General features: G+C 40.3%; 1 protein-coding gene across 2 annotated transcripts in view; it reads left to right on the forward strand.

The window, feature by feature from the left end:
• LOC140727831 (interleukin-1 receptor accessory protein-like 1) overlaps window positions 1–22,673 on the forward strand; it is a 1,400,327-nt gene that overhangs the window by 720,071 nt on the left and 657,583 nt on the right. For both annotated transcript variants that reach the window (XM_073045632.1, XM_073045631.1), the window contains exons 4-5: window positions 7,941–8,124; window positions 8,253–8,406. In XM_073045632.1, coding sequence (XP_072901733.1) covers window positions 7,941–8,124; window positions 8,253–8,406 — 338 coding nt within the window. The remainder of the gene's footprint in view (window positions 1–7,940; window positions 8,125–8,252; window positions 8,407–22,673) is intronic.

Here is a 22,673-nt window from a genome sequence, read left to right on the forward strand (position 1 = left end):
TTCTTTTAGCTAAGCCGTCTTCCGTGGTCAGCCCCACCAATTCCGAGGCAAATGGAAAAGGACGCACGTGGGCTTTCCACCGGCTGTCGGTATTATGCTGTCATGGGATTTCTAGCGTTTCTCCTGGTGTGTCTAAAGGATGTGTTCCCCAGACCTGCTTTTATCCTTACTCACGGGGTCTCAGATGTCAATCAGGTTGGGATGATGCCATCCCCCCAACCAGCCCACGTTGCTCATTCCTTGAGGGTGTCGATGAATAGCACAGTGCTCAATACACAATTCCGTCTCCAAGAGACAATGGCTGTTTCCTGTGGCTTTGTATCATTGAGGGGCCAGGACATTCCAAACCCCCTGTGGATTCTGTGTCTCTCTCTCATTTCCTGGGTCTCCTGACCTGAATTAATAACGATCTCGCGATTCTCAAAAAGGAGGGGGCTACTTTTTACCCTTCAGCCCCTCAGAGCTGGGGCACAGGCGTAACATCCCCTTCCTTCAACGCGTTTTTACCATCGGTAAAAAACGAAGTAATACAGAGTCTTACAGGATTTTAGAATCTAACACAATACAAAAGATTTTTTTTAACTACAGAGTAATACAGTTGTACATTCAATTCAGCATCTAAACAGTTAACGATTATGTTGTCACTTCCTTTAATATCTTAACATCTTGTACCTTACTAAAGTCTTGTAGCATCAGACTTCAATTTAATAACCACCTATTTTTTTATTTCTTTATTTTTCTTTCCTTCAGCAAACAAAAACTAAAGAGTTGTGATCTTAGCTTACGTGTCTACTACAAAAGTTCATGCAAAATACTAGTCTTTCTGTTTCTTTCAAACTTAACAGTCAAGCTTCCATGGGGGGGGGGGGGGTTGTCTTTATTATTCACATGCTTTGTCGAAATCCCTTAAAACCGGCTTCTGCTATTTAAAAATGGCGTCCCATTAACCCTCGCCTCTTTTACCCTGGCGAAATAGGCTTTTGCCCGTTCCTTTCAAAGGAGTTAATTTATCAACAATGTGTTCCAAAGTTAGACCATCTTCCGAATCTCCACACAATTCTTTAATTTTACGGAAGTTGCTAGTTTTCTCTTCAGGACCCTTCAGGCTATTAGTTTTCAGTTTAAATTCTTTGTTCAAACAGCATTTCAAATTCTGCCCTTTCACACCACACTCTGGAATAACAATAGCGTGTGGGGCCCCTTTACCTTCCAACTCAACCTGTAATTGATTCACAGGCTTTGTGGTACCAAGCCATTGTCTCTGTAGCCTGGTTGCTGCTTCTGATATCAGTCCAGCCTTTAAATTTTCTTCATTCAATTTGGGAACTACACATTTCCCTTTTCCTTCAATAATAATATTCACCTCACCACCTTTGATCTCTTTACTAACTTTTAACACACCTTCGAGCACAAACACCTGGGAACTCTCACTTCCCACTATTACCAAGGTTAACCCTTTCTTCACTGAACCAAGTCCATCTGACCCACAAGGACTGCATTCCTTTTCAACTAAATCAAATACCTCAGACTTTTTCTGAGCTCCATTACTAGGTTCAGTACCACGTGCATCCACATCTTGGACACACTCAAACGGGACATTTGCCTCTTCCAGGCTTTCAATACCTGTACCCGGTTCAAATTCTAACTTCCCCTGATCCTCCCAGCTACTCTCTGGGCAACTCCCTTCCAGAGTAAACTCAACCCCACGGGCTGAAACAACCTCATCTGCCAACCCAGCAGACTTCTTCAAGGTAAGGGCACCCTTTTCATCTAGGACTGCCCTCATTTCATTATCGGGAACACCTTTAGAATTTTCAACTTCTTCAAACAGGTCTGCCAAACCAGACAGATCATCCATGTCCAACTCTGGACCTTTTAACAGCTCTATCTGTTTCTCATCATTATTTCCTGCCTCTAGAACTTTTCTCCTCGCTAAGGGAAGGTCTACCTCCTCTCCCTTACTCTCTTTCACTTTACTACTCTTAGTTTTACCACCCTCTAAACCCTCGTGGTACAGGGTCGGTAAAAACGTCTCGGCCAAATCGATACTGGCCGGATTTAAACTGCTCTCTGTCCCAGCTGCCTTTCTCGACATGCTGCGAGTGATCGTGCATGCGGGATAGATCTTGAAATCTAGTGGCGGGACCTCCACCGGCTGTCTCGTCAGCTTCATTGCTGACCAAACCTTACCACCGGCTAAATCATTACCCAGAAGGACGTCCGCGTCAGTTCTCGGGAATTCTGATCGCACCCCCATTTCAACTGGTCCAGAGACTAGCTCACAATTCATAATGATCCTATGCAAGGGCACTGTTTCCGTCCCTTTTCCTATTCCTTTCACAGCTACCATTCCCTTGCGACCAAAATCCAGTACCTTACTGCTAATCAATGACAGTTCAGCTCCCGTGTCTCTCCAGATTCGCACGGGAACTGGTGGGTCTCCCTCTCGCACAGACACGGTTCCGTTTGACATACAAGTCTCAGACCCTTCTCGTACCCTGTCTACCCAGGGCTCTCTTGTCGATTTACTGATCACCACGGCACATCCTATAGGGACTGTTGCTTTCCCTTTTCCTGTCTCCTTCCTCGGAGCAAAGCACCTAGATGCAATATGTCCCCCCTTTCCACAATTAAAACAGGTCAAGCCCGGAAATCTCTGGCCATCTTGCCTTTCCCCCTCAATCTTACCACTAGCTCCCGGCGGGACCTCTGCCTCAGCCGGTGGGCTTTCTCGATCATTCCCACGGTCTCTCTGGGAACTTTTATTCGAGGAAAACTTTGTCTTGTGGGTTAGGGCATATTCATCTGTGAACCTAGCAAATTCTGAGATGGACTTATTCGGCTTCTCATTCAGATACATCCGGATATCCTCCGAAAAACAACCTTTAAATTCCTCAATCAGAATTAACTCCCTGAGATGCCAATAATCCTCGTCCACTATTTCTGCTGTACACCAATGGTCCAAGAGCACACCCTTCTCATAGGCAAACTCGGTATACGTCTGATTCCACCCTTTCTTTAAATTTCTGAATTTTTGTCTATACGCCTCAGGTACCAGTTCGTAAGTCCGGAGAATGGCCTCCTTTACTTTGGCATAATTCTCCACCTCTTCCTCCTCCATGGACAACACCGCATATGCTCGTTGTGCCTTCCCTTTTAACACACTTTGTAACAGCGCCACCCACTGCTCTTTGGGCCACTTCTGATTCACTGCCACCTTTTCAAAAAGCAAGAAATTACTATCAACATCCGTCTCCTCGATCTGAGGTACTAACCTCAACTCCCGACTAACATTAAACCACTCCTCTCGGTCTGACCCTTGAGCTCTTCGCTCTTGCCTTAACTTTTCCATATCCAAGTCATGTTGCCTTTGTTTCTCTGCCTCCTCATACTCTCTCTCCTTCTCTGCTCTCTCCCTCTCTTTCTCAGCTGCTTCCAGCTGTTTTAACTGCATTTCATGCTCTCTTTGTTTCTCAGCCCTGTCCTGCTCTTTTTCAGCTCTTTCCTGCTCCCTTTTCACCTCCAACTCCTTTAGCTGGAGCGCATGCTCCCTTTGCTTGTCGGCCCTTTCTTTCTCTCGGCTCTTTCCTTTTCTTTCTCAGCCCTTTCTTTCTCCTTCTCAGCTGCTTCCAGCTGCTTTAATTTAATTTCATGTTCCAACCTTAATTTCTCCAACTCTAACTGAGCCGTCCCACTAGCTGGTACCTTTTCAGGGATATTTTCCAATACCTCAGCTGCAAACACATTCTTCTCAATATAATACTGAGTTATGGCCCTTCGCACCTCCCGCTTTTTCATTGACAACCTCACCTCTGCGAGGTTTAGCCCCTTCGCCATATTTATCAAGTCCGATTTGGTGGCCACCTCTAGCGCCTCCAGAGTCGGGTTTTCTATAAATTCATCCACGTCCATCTTTGCTGGTTTCCCATCTGGCTACCCGCATACCAGATCCAAGTTTGGACTTACAAGCCCGATTCACTGGCCTCCCAATTTGGTGTCAAATCTTGAGACGAGAACCCCAAGTTGTTACGTACCCCGTAACTGGGTCACTTACCAGCAAAGATAGAGAGGTCCGTTGAAGTCTGATGGTACTATTTTTAACAGTATTTATTGATAAAAATACACAAAAATAATATCAATGCAAACATACAGATAATATACGTCGTCAATACTAAATCTAAAAGCGCGGGTATAATAATAATCAATAAGAAATAGCTCTATCGTTGTCTAGGGGATAATGTATTGTCCGATGGAAATATAAAAGTCACTCAAGTTCATTCAAGCTGCAGCTTTTGGTTGGAGAGAGAGACGGAGTTTAGAACTTGCCCGTTTTCCTTTCTATGATGTTGATCCTTCGAAATGTCGTTGGTGTCATTTTCCTTTTAGCTAAGCTGTCTTCCGTGGTCAGCCCCACCAATTCTGAGGCAAATGGAAAAGGACCCACGTGGGCTTTCCACCGGCTGTCGGTATTATGCTGTCACGGGATTTCTAGCATTTCCCTGGTGTGTCTAAAGGATGTGTTCCCCAGACCTGCTTTTATCCTTACTCACGGGGTCTCAGATGTCAATCAGGTTGGGATGCCATCCCACGTTGCTCATTCCTTGAGGGCCTTGAGGGCGTCAATACACAATTCTGTCTCCAAGAGACAATGGCCGTTTCCCGTGGCTTTGTATCGTTGAGGGGCCAGGGCATTCCAAACCCCCTGTGGATTCTGCGTCTCTCTCTCATTTCCTGGGTCTCCTGACCTGAATTAATAGCAATCTTGCGATTCTCAAAAAGGAGGGGGCTACTTTGTACCCTTCGGCCCCTCAGAGTTGGGGCACAGGCGTAACATTATGGAGAAGGATAGGTCTGGTCCTCTGGTTGAAATCCTAAATTGAAAAAAGGCCAATTTTGATGGTATCAGAAAGGATTTGGCAGTGTGGATTGGGAAGGGTTGTTTTCTGGCAAAGATGCATTTGGTAAGTGGGAGGCCTTCAAAAGTGAAATTTTGAGAGTGCAGAGTTTACATATTCCTGTCAGAGTAAAAGGCAAGAATAACAGGGAATCTTGTTTCTCAAGAGATATTGAGGCCCTGCTTAAGAAAAAAAAGGAGATGCATAGCAGGTATAGGCAGTAATGAGCAGTTGAGGTACTTTAGGAGTATATAAAATGCAGGAGAACACTTAAGGAAATCAGGAAGGATAAAAGAAGGTATGAGGTTGCTCTAGCAGACAAGGTGAAGGAGAATCCTAATGGCTTATACAGATACATTAAGAGCAAAAGAATAGCAAGGGATAAAATTGGTGTCTGGAAGATCAGAGTGGTCATCTATGCATGGAGCTGAAAGAGATCGGGGTGATCTTAAATAATTACTTGAAAGACGGATTCACTGTCAGTGGAAATGAGGTCATGAACTGTATACAGATTACAGCAGAGGAAGTGTTTGTTGTCTTGAGGAAAATTAGGGTGGATAAATCCCCAGGACCTGACAAGGTGTTCCCTTGGACCCTGTGGAAGGGTAGCATGGAAATTGCAGGGGGTCTCAGCGGAGATATTTTTTAAAAACCTAGCCATGGGTGAGGTGCTGGAGCATTGAAGAATAGCTAATGTTGTTTAAGAGAGGTGCTAAGAATAAGCCAGGAAAGTATAGGCTGGTGATCCTGATTTCAGTAGTGGGAAATTTAATGGAAAGTGTACTGAGGAACTGGATACGTAGGTACTTAGACAATTAGGGACTGGTTAGGGATAGTCAACATGGCCTTAGGTGTGGTAGATTGTGTCTATTTAATTATAGAGGTTTTGAGGAAGTTGTCAGGAAAGTTGATGAAGGCAAAGCAGTGGATGGTGTTTACATGGACTTTAGAAGGGACTTTGACAAGGTTCAACAAGGGAGATTGATCAAGAAGGTTCAGTTGTTTGGCATTCAAGTTGAGGTAGTAATTTGAATTAGACATTGACCTCACGGAAGAAGCCAGTGAGTGTTAGTAGATGGTTGCCTCTCTGACTGGACGCCTGTGACTGGTGGACTGCCGCAGGGATCGGTGCTGGGTCCATTATTGTTTATCATCTATATCAACGATCTGGATGATAATGTGGTAAACTGGATCAACAAATTTATAGATGACTTCAAGATTGTGAGAGAAGTGGACAGTGAGAAAGAGTATTAAAGCTTGCAGTGGAATCTAGACCAGCTGGGAAAATGGGCTGAAAAATACCAGATGGAATTTCATGCAGACATGTGTGAGGTATTGCACTTTGGGAGCACACAACCAAGATGGGACATACATGGTGAGTGAAAGTGCACTGATTGAACAGAGGGACCTGGGAATAGAGATACATAATTCCTGGAATGTGATGTCACAGGTGGATAGGGTCATAAAGAAAGTTGTTGGCACATTTGTCTTCATAAATTGAAGTATTGTGTACAGGAGTTGGGATGTTATGTTGAAGTTGTATGAGATGCTGGTGAGCCTTAATTTGAAGTAACGTGCAGTTTAGTCACCTACCTACAGGAAAGTTGTTGATGAGATTGAAAAAGTGCAGAAAAAATTTACAAGGATGATACCAGGACTTGAGGACCTGAGCTGTAAGGAAAGATTGAATAGGTTATAATTTTATTCCTAGAGTGTGAAAGAATGAAGGAAGATTTGATAGAGATTTAGAAAATTTGAGGGGTACAGATCGGATAAGTGCAATGCTTTTTCCACTGAGGTTGGGTGAGTCTAGAACTAGAGGTCATGGGTTAAGGGTGAAAGGTGAAACATTTAGAGGGAACATGGGTGGGGGGGAGCATCTTCACTTACAGTGTTGAGAGGGTGGAACAAGATCCCAGTGGAAGTGGTAGATGCAGGTTTGGTTTCAACATTTAAGAAGAATTTAGAAGGATGAGAGGGGATCTGATTGAAACATATAAGATTATTAAGGGATTGGACACACTGGAGGCAGGAAACATGTTCCCGCTGATGGGTGAGTCCAGAACCAGAGGCCACAGTTTAAGAATAAGGGGTAGGCCATTTAGAACAGAGATGCGGAAAAACTTTTTCACCCAGAGAGTGGTGGATATGTGGAATGCTCTGCCCCAGAAGGCAGTGGAGGCCAAGTCTCTGGATGCATTCAAGAGAGAGTTAGATAGAGCTCATAGATAGCGGGGTCAAGGGATATGGGGAGAGGGCAGGAACGGGGTACTGATTGTGTATGATCAGCCATGATCACAGTGAATGGCGGTGCTGGCTAGAAGGGCTGAATGGCCTACTCCTGTACCTACTGTCTATTGTCTATTTGGACAAGTACATGAATGGGAGGGTTGTGGAGGACTATGGTTCAATTGCTGTTCAATGGAGCTAGGTAGATTAATTTTTTGGCATGTACTAGATGGGCTGAAGGGCCTGTTTTATGACTCTTTGACTCCATTTTTTGTTTTGTTTTATTGTTTCACAAGTACAGTGCTTTGGAAATATTTTGAAACATCAATCAGTTAAAATCGTCAAAGCAAAGTGAGAAGAAGAATTCCTTCCCAACTCCAAGTTGGGACTCCTGATGAGTGTGTGGCATGGGCTGGCCAATAACTACCCCTGCACAATACAAGGGGCACAATCACTGTTCTTGGAAATGCTTTCAAGCTTCACGTGATGTACCCTGGCAGAGTGGATTGACAGCTTAATGTCAATGACAACCTACTTGATTGAGACCTACAAGTGTAAAGTTAAATTTCAAACAGACACTAACTAGCAGATTAACCAGCAAATCAATCTGCTGTGGTAAAATCTTCAGCTGAAAATGCTATTCATTGAACAGCAGCTAGTTGCTACTTATTTTATACAAGATGCAAGCAATTAACACATTTTACTGCAAATCTGTTTATGATCTGATCGGAGCTTCACTGAAGCAATGTTTAAATGTCATTTCAATGACAGAATGCACAGATTTTAAATTGCTTTCTTTGTTTGTCTCCCTTCTAGAAATGCCACATACTGTATGAAGGTTTCAATGTCACTGATTGTAGCTGAAAATGACACAGGACTTTGCTACAACACAAAAATGAAATACTTTGAGAAAGCTGAACTCAGTAAAAGCAAGGAGATTACATGCCCAGACACTGACGATTTCATCCTCCCAGACAGTGAGCCTGTAGTATGGTATAAGGTAAGATGGTATCTATAATTTTGTACCAAAAGTAATTTATTTTGTTTTTGACTGGTGTTTTGTTAAAAATGAAAATTATTAAGAGGCAGCACCAATACATACTATAGTATAGCATGGTATTTAAACAGGAATGCAAGTCAATGGCCTGGCGACCATCTGTTGTCCAAAAGGGGGACAATCTTCTGATTCGTGAAGTTACAGAAGATGATGTTGGAAATTACACATGTGAACTCAAGTTTGGGAGCTTTCTGGTAAGAAGAACAACAGAGCTGGCAGTTACAGGTAAGTGCTTAATCTCCTCTGCTTATTCTATTAATTAAGTTTGCATCTGTGACTTTTGTTTTGAAGTATCGTTTTGTGTCTTCTTCTGGAGTTTTAAGTTGTATTTGGCTTCTGATATGACCATGTAATAGTTCTGATGCAACACAATGATGAGCTGTTAAACTGGTGATCTTGTTGTAATTTGTACAATACGTCAACTGAACAGGATAATTAATCTCCTTGCGCATTTCGGAATTTTATCACATTCATCCACAACGCGTCACAGAGGCAGAGCAGTTTGTTATAGTTTTCTTGAATTTTGATCATTAGAGGTGGTGTCTGAACATGAAGAATGCCTGAAACTATTTTTTACAGTAGGAATTCACCTGTGCAGCCACTGAAAGAAAGGAGTGTTGGATTCTTTGAAGTTGCGCACAAAGTGCAAATTGCCCTACGGTGGTGTAAAACAGCTTGTCAGGAATGAATTCCTGCATTTTGAGATCTCATTTTAGTTTGAACCTTCAGCATTTAGTTTTGACTTTGTAAATTTTCCATTCTTGTATTCTCTGTCAGCTTGGTTCAGCTTTACACCAATACCCATTTAAATCTATGTATAATAGAGGGCTTAAAAAGCTTTTCCATGGACTGTAAACAGGTTAATTAATTACACTAATACAGCACTTTTGGCAATTTAAACAGACAATTTGTTCAATATGTTAACTAAGTAGGCATTTAGTTTAGAATTGTTAGAACAACTGTTTTTTACACTGGAAGTTTGAACTGAACAAAAATTAATTTGGCAATTTCAAAGCAGCATCTATTAAATATTAATTATGGTTTCACTCATGGGCATACCTTTAACCAAGAATTCTCAGCAGATGAACACAAGTAAAATTAAGAATAGCAAAGTCTTATGACTGTCCACTTAAAAGACAAAGTGTCAGGCTCTGCTACTTTATTGAACCAATATAGTTTAATGTTATAAAGGAAACACTCAACAGACTCCAATTTAATGAAAGCTCTGGATTGCAAAGATCTACAGAATGACATGTCTAATTTGTCTTCTTTTTCTGTGTCAGCACAGCACTGGAGGTTTTAAGTAATGAAATTCATATTTCACTTCTTGAATGCCAATGACCAAGCCAATGCTGCTAAAAGGCCAGTTTAAATTATTCAGGTGTTCTGTTGTAGCTTCATCAAGCCTTCATTGCTGTCACTGTGAACTCTAGTCATCAGTACTTTACTGTACTCTGGAATAATCAGCTGCAAATGTTAGACACGTCTGGCTAATGGACAACTGGATTGTAAAAACAAAATGTATTCTGGATGACTTCTGGCAAGTTTTTTTTCTTGTCTTTTTTTATGGAAAGGGAAATGATTCAACATTCTGCTGGCAATGTTCATCAACAAGGTTACGATGTATTAGTCTTCAAAGCAATCAAATGTAATATAGTTATAGGACATTCCTAGTGATCAATCATGACCCGTAATCCATCAAACATGAGTTCTCATCATCATTTCGCTTGAATGCAAAATCATTTGGTATGCGCAAAATGACAAGCAATTTCTATGATTATGCTAAGCTATAAACATAGTAATGTCAGCTTGAGTTATCGCCGTGATTTTTTTTTGTTTAGCCCACCATCAAAATGCATGTTCTCTTCCTCTCCCTTTCATACAAAATGGGACCATTTATGTGATGTATGTACTGTAAATATGCCATAATTGGGCAACTTCCAGAAGGAGGCTGGAACACAACCTCCCGCGTAGAAGTGTACTGGCTGCAGGAGACATACAGTGAACCTGTGGACTCCACACAGAGTACAACGGGACAGTACAAACCTCCACTAGTTTCTTAGCTGCTGGAGTGGGAAATCTGTCTGTTACACCTCTACCAAATCTGTCTAATGTAACTATAGTGCACCCAGTGAATTCAATGGAAGAAACTTACAGTCAGGAGAAACATTTTATTACTTTTCATTAAATTAGTTCAATTGTTTTGATTGTTTTAGGCCCGTGGAGGCCTGTTTCTACTCTTAATCTGTTCTAAATTATGTAGCTTATTTTATATATACTGAATTTCTGACACATCTTGAATAAATGTGAGTAGCAAAGACATTCACAATTATTCAGTATATGTACATAGGTTTAAAAAGTGGATGAGCCACGAGCTGGGACTCACTGCTCCCAACACAATTGTCATCATTTTAGTCTCTATTGATTCCCTGGGTAGAGAATTCCATAGATTTACTACTCTCTGGGAAGATCAGTTTCTCATCATCTCCAATCTAAATCTAATTGCCCAAATCTTGAGGCTATGTCTCCAAGTTCTAGTCTCACTTACAGGTAGAAACAACTTTACTGCCTCTATCTTATCTCCCCCATTCATAATTTTATACGATTCTATAAGATCCTCTCTCATTCTTCTCAATTGTAGCAAGTTTGTTCCAGGTGGCTCAGTGTCTTCTCATAGGCTAACCCTCTTGTCTTCAGAATTAACCTGCTGAAACTCCCTGCACCACTCCAGAGCCAGTATGTCTTTTCTCAAGTAAGGACAGCAGAAATGCATGCAGTTCTCCAGGTGCAGCCTCACTAGTACCCTGTACAATTGCAATGTGAACTTCCTGCTTTTAAATTCAGACACTCCAGCATTGAATGCCAACACTCCATTTGCTTTCTTAATAACCTGTTGCACCTGCAAACTAGCCTTTTGCAAATCATGCACAGGCATTCCAATGTCCCTCTACATAACAGCATCCTCAATCTTTCACCATTTAAGTATTAGTCTGATCTTATTATTTTTCCTTCCAAAGTTGATGACCTAGTATTTACCACCATTGTAGTCCTTCTGCCAGATCCTTGCCCAGTAACTTAACCTCTCTATATATCTCTCTGTAGACCCTCTACATCCTCTTCACAATCTAATTTTCCACTTAAATTTGTGTGATCAGCAAGCCATAGATACTATACTCTTCCAAATTGTTAATCTATATTGTAAACATATTGTGAGCACAGCATTGACCCCATGGCACTCCAATCACCACTGATGCCAGCCAGCAAAACACCCATTATTCGCAATTCTCTGCCTTCGTTGGTAAACCAATCCTCCATCCATACTTGTACATTACCCCCAATTCCATGTGTCCTTATCTTATTGATAGGTCTTTTATGTGGCACCTTATTATATCTTCACAGAACTCCAGAAATTTTGTCAAACAGGACCATTCCTGCGTCTACCTGATAGAACCATTCTATTCTAAAGTCTTAAGATTTCCTCCTTAATGAAAGCTTCAAGCATCTTTTCCAATTATAAATGTTAAGCTAACTGGCCTATAGTTCCCTACCTTTTGTCTACAACCTTTTTTAAACAATGGCATGATATTTGTTGTGTTCCAAATCAACCAGGACCTGCCCAGAATCCAGAGAATTTTGCTAAATTATCACAAGCACGCTATAATACCACCATTTCATTCAGTATCCTGGGATACATCGCATCAGGACCAAAAGATTTGTCTGCCTTTAACTATAATAGTTTGCTTATCATTATCTCTTTAGTGACAGTGATTGTATCATGGTCTTCACCTCTCATCACACTCATTGCATCTCTCTTTGGTATGTGAGATGTGTCCTCCATCGTGAAGACTGATACAAAATATTTGTTCAAGACTCGGCTATTTCCCCATCACGCAGTATTAATTCCACTTTCTCACCTTCCAAGGGCCTACATTCACCTTAGCCACACTTTCATACTTCATATAATTATTTTTTTTAAACTTTAGCAATTTGTTTTTTTTAATATTTTGTGCAAGTTTACCTTCATAATTTATCTTCCCATTAATCTTTGCATGTTGATGGTAAAATTTGTAAATCCAACTTCATAAGAAATGTTTTAAATTAATTGAAAAACATTTGATTCTAGAGTAATTTGAAGAGAGATAAATTTATAGCATTGTGAAATCAATTTTTATAAGTGTATATTTTGTCAGAAGAAAGTTTGTTGAAGGGTAATACAAAGTCAAAATTAGAATCTCAGATCCAAGTCCATCCTCTGAAAACTAATAATCTAGCAAACTATTTAGAACAAGAACATAGAAATCTACAGCACATTACAGGCCCTTTGGCCCACAATGTTGTGCTGACTATGTTATCTGCTCTAAAAACTGCCTAGAATTTCCCTACCATATAGCCCTCTATTTTTCTAAGCTCTATGTACCTATCTAAGAGCCTCTTAAAAGACCCTGTTGTGTCCGCCTCCACCACCGTCGCTGGCAGTGCATTCCACTCATCCACCACTTTCTGTGTGATCTCTTTTCTCTTGCCCTCCCTTTATAGGGCCAACTATTGCTGACTCATCAGAGAATTTCTGCAGATGACATGACAGATATTGCTTTTATTAGATCTTTGTGCTTTGCTGCTACTCAACAAATAATACATTCCCCCTGAAAAGATATGGTTCTGATAAGTAGGAATCTAATATAAATGAATCATAATTAAAATGTGACTTAAAGGATATATGCATTGAAGCAAGAATTTTAAGCATTTCTTCAGGAATTTTTAGAATGTTCTTATTGGTTCTGACTGATGTATTTCTTCTATGCATGTTTTTATTTTAGATGTGCCAAATAATAAAATGTAGAATAGATGACTGTAAATGCAGTGGGTTTTATTTCCTCTGCTCCATTTAAATAGCCTACTTAACCTGAGAAATGCAGCATTAATGGGCACAGACAAGATTATCTGTCAGTTGGCCAGAATCATTTTGCTGACTTTTATTACACTTGCTTTTTCTCAATCCTGTACTGTATCTGGGTGATCTTCTGAATTATTTTAGTTAAAACAAAGTTTTCTCACTAATCCTAACAAACAGATTTCCACCATATTTTGAATAGGGCAGAATCAAGAGTGAACGTAAATTTGCACTTCACCTAGTGATGAACAAAATCCAGCTTTAAACTTGATGCAACGGCATGTCTTAAATGAAAGTGCAAAGTCAGAACACAGTATATCTGAAAAAATGTCATTTGGACTTTAACCAAAATCAAAAGATGAACCATAACAGAGTTAGAAGTTATCTTACCTCAAGTGGAATGACGCACTGATATGACAAAGGGTGGTCTTCACTGTGAGCATAAGCAGCAATTTAATAAATGGTTATAACTATAACTGTCATTCTATATGTTTGCATTTTCAACATAGACATGTCACGTCTCTATGTACAACAGTATTCAGAGCCTACCTCTGGAAAAAATTTAAAGAAGCTAAGCATACTCAAGTTTTAGGAAGCAAGGCTCAGATAGGGCTCATGAGAGTTACAAGAAAAGAGCTTAAAAATGGACTTGCGAAAATGAGAAGGGGACATGAGAAGGAAGACCCCAAGATATTCTACACATCCACAAAGAACATGAGGACGATCAGTGTGAGGGTACAACCAATCAGCAAAAGAAGAGGAAACATGTGCCTGGAATCAGAGGATGTACAGGAGGTCCTTAAAGAATTTTTTACTTCAGTATTCACCAATGAGAGGGACATTGACCAAATGTGAGAACAGTGTAAAAAAAAAGGCTGAAGTGCCTGAGCATGTCACATTAAGAAAGAGGATATGTTGGAATGTTTGATAGACAATAGGATAGATAGGTCCCCACGGTCTGACAGGATATCTCCTGTGGGAAGCAAGGGAAGAAATTTCTGTGCCTTTGGCGAGGATCTCTGCGTCCTCACTGTCCACAAGTGTAACACCAGAAGATTGGGCGGAGGTAAATCTTATTCCTTTGTTCAAGGCGGATAATAGGGATAACCTTGGAATTCTGGACCGTACTTTGAGTATGGTGTTCATTTCTGGTCACATCATTATAGGAAGGATGCGGAAGCTTTAGAGAGGATGCAGAGGAGATGTGCCAGGTTTCTCTTGGAGAGTGTGTCTTATGAGGATAGGTTGAGTGAGCTAAATAGGAATGATGTACAAAGTGATAAGGGGCGTAGATCGAGGGGAGAGCCAGAGTCTTTTTTTTTTCTGGGGCAGAAATGGCTAATATGAAGGGACATAATTTTAAAGTGATTGGAGGAAAGTATAGGTAGTATGTTAGAGGTAACTGTTCTAGACCGAAAATTGTAGGTGCATGGAATGTTTGCCAGGTGTAGTGGGTAGAGTCTGATATATTAACAACATTTAAAAGATTATTAGCACATGAATGAAAGAAAACTGGAGGGCTATATTGGAGTTAAAGGAAATATTGATCTTAGAGTAGGTTAAAAGGTCACCATAACATCCTGTGCTAAAGGGTCTAGAATGTTCTGTGTTCAATGTTCTATACAAATCCTGAGTCACACCATTCTGCAACTAAATACCTACAGTAATACCTCCTGTGATAGCCACTAGCTGACAGGAATGACTGACCAAGAGGAAAACTTTAGCTATAGACCCACGTTTCTGATATTATGAAAGTTTAGCAATGAGATTTCCTCTCTCCTCAACTTTCTTAGTATTTTGGTTGCCCATGATGTGGCTTTTCCCTTCTTCACTGCATTTTGATAGGAATGCAGCCCACATCAGTATATTATGTCACTCAAAACTACTTAATTAAAGTAAACATTTCAAATTTACATAATTGTTCCTATTTAATTGTGTCATATCAGATAAGAGATCTGGATTAGTTAATTGGAAAATGACAGACCAATGATGGGAAATACCTGGATTAAAAGTGCATGTGAAGTACATCTTGACAAAGATGTAAAAATGGAATCAAAGGCCAAGTCTCTGAATCAATTGAGATGGAGTAAGAACAGAATTTCAGAAGGAAAATGTAGTAAGTATGAGAGGGGATAACGTCAAGACATTATGTATAACATCAGAAATATAACTGAGAACCAAACAGAGAAAGGCAAACAGGATTTGGAGGAATGTTGTTGGGTTTTGAGCAACGTCGAGGAGAGAGGATGATCAATTGTGGGGTGTGATTCTCTAATGTGATGGGCCATTTTGCTTTGAGACTAATAGTGTAGTGCTGTTATTTTGTTCAACTTATTAACAGGTGAAAGTGGGGCAATAGATATGACAGGAATGCAGAAGAACAGTCATCTAGTCGGTTTGTAAGTTGGGTGTGTGAGCCTCATTAATCTTACTGGGTGAATATGCAAATCTTACTGATATGGGGAGAAATGGCATTCCTCCTTTATTGTACACAGTGTATATTCATTAAACATCATTGGGTGGATGTGTCATACAATTATTAGTGAATGATAAAGGATTTCTAAGATCTCAGAAAGACACTTATAGACAGGGTGTGTATCTCACCTTGGAGGTGAAAGGCAGCTTGAGATTGGGTTGTGGGTTAATTAGAGTCAGCATCTGGCTATTTAAAAAAACATTGTTGGGCAGAAGTTATTTATTTACTTGGAGATAAGGTGTGGAATAAGCCCTTCTGACCTTTTGAGCAGCGCCGTCCCAGCAACCCCGACAACCCTATTTTTACACTCACCTAATCAGGGGATAATTTACAATGGCCAGTGAATCTACCTGGCATGTCTTTGGACTTTGGGAGGAAAGCAGAGCATCTGGGGAAACCTCACACATTCGACCGGGAGGACATATAGCGACTCCTTACAGAGGACAGCGGTACTGAACTCTGAACTCCACCCCGATCTATAATCCCATCATGCTAAACCGCTATGCTACCATGTTGAATGGCATTTGTGGAAGAAGACCAGTAGAATGGGATCATCCCTGATTGCAGACTGGCAATTGCAAGATTTGTGAAAATAAATCAAATAATCAGATCAAAGCCTTTTGAAAAGAAACATTACTTTGGCAGTTTAGAGGCAGGTACGAGCTGGGCTGTATCTCTGCTGAACTATGAGTGCAGATCAAACTTGACACTCTGTCTTGGGACAGTGCAGTTTCCCTGTTGGCATGTAAATATGAAACCTCTTGTTACTGCATGTGAAGGGTATAATGTTTGTTACACTCGAAACCCAAATTGGCAGGACATCATTTGGGCTTCCTTGGAGAGTACAATATTGGCCTTGGAAAATATCCATTTTTTTAGCCATAAAACAGGCAGAGAAGAAAAATGCTACAGTTTCATAGCAACACACACAAAATGCGGAGAAACTCAGCAGGCAAGGCAACATCCATGGAAAACAGTACAACCGCCATTTTGAGCCGAGACTCTTCATCACCTTTCCTGATGAAGGGCCTCAGCCTGAAATGTCGACTATATTCTTTTCTGTAGATGCTGCCAGGCCTGCTGAGTTCCTGCAGCATTTTGTGTGTGTTGCTTGGATTTCCAGCATCTGCAGATTTTCTCTTGTTTGTGCTTGGGCTACCGTTTCATAGTTTTGGAAACAGTATTTCTGAGAGGCACATTTGCTTTGAATTTATGAAATTCTTAGCTTGTTCCCTTGCAGTATGTTATTGATATTTACAATTGGTGTTGCATGTTATTGATTGCCCTTGAATTTGAATATGAGCATCCTCTTGAACTCCTGCAATCCTTTGATGAAGGTAGCCCCATGCTGCTGTTGGATAGAGAGTTGCAGGATTTGGATCCTGTGATGAAAGACTGACCGGTGATGTATTTCCAGCTCAAGATGTTGTGTGGCTAGGAAGGGAGCTTGCAAGCATGGTGATGTTCCCATACACCTATTGTCCTTGTCTTTCTTGGCGGTAGAGGTCAAGGATTTGCGAGAGGTACTTTTTCCACTAACTTTAATAAGAACTGCATTGGAGTTTGTAAATGATCACAAATCCAGTGCAATTACTTGCCCAGGGTACAACAGCCACAGCCACTGTGCATCTGTGCTAGAGAGAATGCATATGTAGTGTGGTGTGAGTCAAGTGGGCTGATTTGACTAGGATGATCTTGGACTTCTTGGGACTTAGTTGTGTTACACTTGTCTAGGTAAGTGGGAAATATTTCATCAGGCATGTGTCGTGTTGTTGAGAGGCAAGTTATTCACTTCAGAGTGCCCAACCATTGACTCCTTACACATGTGTTGATGTGGCTGGTCCAGGTGAATTTCTACCAATGATCGATAGACTATTGGTGATTATGGATTTCAAGATGGTAATGGAGCACAGTACAAAGCAGCTACTGCTTCTGGTGCTGTCTATGTAGAGTGTATGCACACTCTTCATGATGGTGTGAGCTTTCTCTGGACGCTCTGATTAATCCAATGAAATATGAACAGGTTAATTGGCTACTGAAAATTACCCCTCTACAGAGGTTAATAGAATCAAAAGGAAGTTAATTGGTAGAGAAAATAACCTGCAAAGACACAGAGAAACAAGCAGAACGGGAATGGGACAAGTGGAATTGCTCCCCTTGGAACTGGAATTGAGTCCATGGGATGAAAGGCCTCTTGAGTCATTAATGGAAAAGGTGCAACTGTCAAAGCCATTAGATTTGCTCTAGTTAGATACAGCCATTAAAGTGTTATGGTGTAGATTTTACAAGCCAGTTACCAGACACGTGCCAGAATAGTGTCCAAGTCTTGTTATAGTAAATGTAGGTACAACTGTTTCGTTTGCCAAAAAACTGCAAATGGAATGGACCACTGTGCGATGACCTGCAATTCTGATTTTATGCTGAAATGAAAACAGGTGATGGAGCTGCAGAAGATGGTTGGGCCAAGAAAAACTGCTTTGAGATACTCCTGTAGATGTGCTCAATGGTTGGGAGGGGTTTACCTATGATGTACTCGTCCGAATCCACTTCCTTTGGTAGGATTTTCTGCTCAAAGGCATTGGTGTTCCCATTACCGGCCATAATGCAGGCAGTTAGCACACTATCCACCACACATCTATCGAAGTCTGACAAGGTTTTTGATGACATGCCAAATCTCTACAGACTCCTGAGGAAGTAGAGGCACTGTCATGCTTTCTTGCAATTATATGTATATGATGGGTCCAGGACAGGCCCTCTGAGATAGTGACACACAGGAATTTAAAGTTACTGGCCCTCTTCACCTCTGATCCTCTAGTCTAATAAGTACAATATCTTTCTTTCTACCAGGTATGACTCCATTTATTTGAGTATTTTAGCTGTAACGAACAGTGACTTGATGTGATACTTAGTCCAAATGCCACCTTGATGCCAAATGCACCTTTTGCAAGTCAAACCCCAATTTATCATCGATAGGTAGGCCATCAGTGAATGAACTTTTCTTGCTGACAGCTTCCAAGACATTGCTAATTTTCTAAGACTGATTAGACAATAATTAGCCAGATTAGACTTATTCAGCTTTTCATGAACAAGACATAGCTAGGTACTTTTTGGTTGTTTTTGGTACTTGTTGGTTAAGTATCAGTGTTGCCCCCAGATGGAACAGCATGGCCTAAGACGCAAACGATTGTCATCACTGTTTGTTAATTCATTCATGGGACCTGCACTTCAGTACTGTCTGTGGCTGTGTTCACTAAGTTATAGAATGTTGTGTTCATAACTCAGAAAAAATTTAAATAGGAGGAAGCTGCAGTGTTATTTAATGGAAAGTCTCTGAAAGGATATTGGCTAAGCTGGTGATTCAATCTAGCTTTGGCATCCTTACTCAAATGCAAACAAGGTGTTACCAATGTTAATTGTGTGCAGTGTGATGGAAGCTGATCCTGGAAGGCCTGGAGTTGATTTTTTAATCCTCCTGAATTTCATTTAAACTGGCAATGCAGATGTACTGGATGCATGATGACATGTGGCGCATTATTTGCAAGGCCCATGAATCAAAGAGGGACATCAGTTTAGAGATAGTAGGAAAGTGAAAATGTCAGATACAGGGAAGAGAATCAAGGTATCACTTAGCTGATGCACTAAACAGAAACTTTTAAAAGTGCCAATTATGAAATACTTTAGATGTCAACTTCCATTTAGTTCTGGTTTTCTGCAAATGAAATGTGTATCCAGAGTTAAAATAGAAAGTGTAGGAGTGGGAAGTGGGGGCAATAGTTTGTGGGAAAACTTTAATGCCCAAATAGCTGACTGTGGTGGACAACATGACTGTATTATGGAAGATGAACTGGCCACACAGTTTGATGGGTATGGTCACAAATTAAGAAATCCTCAGGAACCACTCTGACAGGGAGTACCCCAGATATTGTTTGCAAGAGGTTACATTCAAACATTAACTAATGTATCAAAAGAAATTAAACAAGGTAATGTAAAAACATCAAGTTTGAAAATTCAAAGGATTCAAAGGTACATTTAATGTCAGAGAAATGTATACAATTATACATCTTGAAATGCTTTTTCTTTGCAACGATCCATGAAAACAGAGGAGTGCCCCAAAGAATGAATGACAGTTAAATGTTAGAACCCCAAAATCCCCCCAGCTCCTCTCCCTCCCACACATAAGCGGCAGCAAGCACAATCCCCCCTCCCCCCACTGGCAAAAAAAAAGCATTGGCACCTGTCACTGAGCACTCAAGTTTGCAGCAAAAGCAACAGTAAAGACACAGACTTGCAGTACTCCAAAGACTTCACGTTTCACCTGGTATTTGACATACCACAGGCTCTCTATTTCCCTAATAATGGAGAAAGAGATGTCTTTGTTTCACAGTGAGAGGGGAGACATAACAAACAACTCGCTGATTTACGATGTTAAAAGTTTGTTGCATCGCTTTTTTCAAGCTCTGTGCCCAAAGGTCTCAGATCTCCGGGCACACAACTAAAGATGTACCAGCTCCCATGACACACCCATCCGGGACACTGACCTTCAATCCACCATCACCAGAGCCCTGTGATCCTAGGCCATCAAAGCCGAGCCCTTGGCATACCGAACAACGGCCAGTTATGAAACCCTGAGAGCGGGTCCCATTCCTGCAAAGAACCGTAGTCAGCGTGTAACTCCAGGTCAGGGTCTTCAAAAGAACCCTGAAAGGGAAAAATAGAGATATAAAAGATGGAAAAAGAGCTGTTGTGGAAGAAGCGAGCAAAGGAGTTGACATTTAGCGCCATGATCACTTCGCTCCACCTCCAGAGGGTATTCACAACAGTATTTATAGTGCAGTTTTTGTAAAGAGGGCAATAAATATCAATTATAGACAAGAACCAAATTATGAGGCAAGAATTGAATTACCAGGCATAATTGAGTTTAGTAATTGATGTACAAATATGACAGATACATAAACATTTGTTGTGTATTTGAATCATACCCATAGTTTGAGGTATTGACATTCTGTGTTTTGAAGTTCTTTCATTTCATTTAGATTCTCTGTGAATTTAAATATAAATATAAAATGAGATTCACAATACTTTCCTAGGGAAATTAAATTTAGCCTATTACTTTGAGTGATCCAAAGAGATCTAGAGGTGAAATTAGCATAAGGTGCCCTGAGGAAAATTAAAGCAGTGTATCAGTGATGAATGTTGTAAATTCACCGAGGAAGAGAATATCCACTCTGTAAGGCAACCTCGAGTACAGACTGGAGCTAATGTTTCTGTTGGAATCTTTTCGTACAGAAATAATTATTTTGCATCTTTACATTTTTGTTCCGAATGCCCGATCTCTGTTAACCTTGATCTTGTGAAAGGTTTTCTGAAATTCAGGGAAGATTTTATTCAAGGTGGGAGGCATTTTAATCCCTTTGTACTGTTTATAATGACACTTAAAATAAAACAGAGTACATTTGTGTTCTGCCTTTCCAGTAACAGCGAGTTTGGAAGTAACTGTATCTATATAGTTGGACATGATCCAGTGATAGATTGTATTTGGTTTATTGTATTGAATTTTCTACTGCAAAATATTATTGTAGATTCCAATATAATAAATTGGTTCAAATGTCTGCTGGATGCATCTTTGAGTTCTGCAGTCAGAATTTGTGGAGAAGTCAGGAACCTCAGTGTACCAATACCACTGTTGTGTTAGTTAATTTGAAAACTGGTAAAAGTTAAGATTAAAAGCGACTTATCACATTGTGACTACTTGTGGTTGTGCACTGTCACTGAGACTCGAATGGAACTGGGTATGTTGAAAAGCAGGGGGATTGAACACAAAGAGACCAGCACCAATTTTCTAGTTTTCTGTATTTGTTGCCAATGAGGCTAGCAAGAAATCAAACTGATTCTGTTTTGAAATCCAATTTAGTCTCCTCATTTACATCATTGGACATTGAATTAATACTCAATATTCGGTCATAGTTTCACGTTTTATTCAGAGAAAAGTACATGTAATTGTTGAACACGTAAAGAATAATTCAGACTCAGTCTAGTGACTCAGTGTACTGCATGTACTTCCAGGAGTGAGAGGGTAATGATGGGTTATAGAATGGCACATATAGACATGGATCTCTGACTGTGCTGTTGTGTAGGGAAACTCATGCAAGCTTCTGTCCCCCTCACTGCATGCTCACTGATGGCATAAATCTAGCAATAAATCTCCCTCAACAGCACACACGTAACACTGGAGAACTTAGCAGGCCAGGCAAAATCTGTGGAGGGGAATAAACAGTTGATGTTTTTGACCAAGATCCAAAAATATAGTAAGTTGTTTGTAGTTGTATTAATACATCTAATAATTTTTGTATCATGCTTTGATTTAGTTTCAATTATTTTGTATTTATTTGTTTTTATATCTGTTTGAATGTCAGAATATTTAGTTAGAGAGATAAGGTTAGGCCATTTTCTTACTCACAAATACACTGTGCAACTACACATGCATTAATTAACCTAGAGAGTGCTGGAAAACAGCTCAATATTGAAATTATCAAGATAGAATGGAAAGAAAAATTACCTGAAGTCAACATTAGACTCTTAAATTCACAAAGGATTTTCAAAATATATGCATTGCCTATTAATGCCTTGGAAAAGTTGCCAATGATTTCCAAAATGATGATATTGGTTCAGGTCATTTCTTTGTTTAACCAATGTTAGTCCCTATTAAAGGGTCTCAGCTCGAAACATCAACTGTTTATACTTTTCCATGGATGCTGCAGGGCCTGCTGAGTTCCTTCAGCATTTTGCGTGTGTTGGCGTCATTGTTTGTTTGAATAAGATCACAGTTAAATGAAGATAATTTATATAGCATGGAATGAGTGTATAATTTAGTCTTGAGGGTTCAAACACCATCAGGGAGCCATGTGCTCCCTCACTCTTTAATGACCGAATATTAATGCCAGGAATTAATACTTTAAAGCATATTCCTAAGTGGCCATTTATTGAATTTGAAAATTTCTATTAATTATTATGGTCACTGCATTATTCCTAAAAATAGTAATTTCCCCACATCTATGCAATGCTAGGTATACTGATTTTATTATGTGTGATTCATGGTTGGTGTTGAATTCAGGCTTCACTTTTAAT

Source organism: Hemitrygon akajei, chromosome 5, assembly GCF_048418815.1.
Source record: "Hemitrygon akajei chromosome 5, sHemAka1.3, whole genome shotgun sequence".
In the NCBI taxonomy this organism is placed as follows: domain Eukaryota; kingdom Metazoa; phylum Chordata; class Chondrichthyes; order Myliobatiformes; family Dasyatidae; genus Hemitrygon; species Hemitrygon akajei.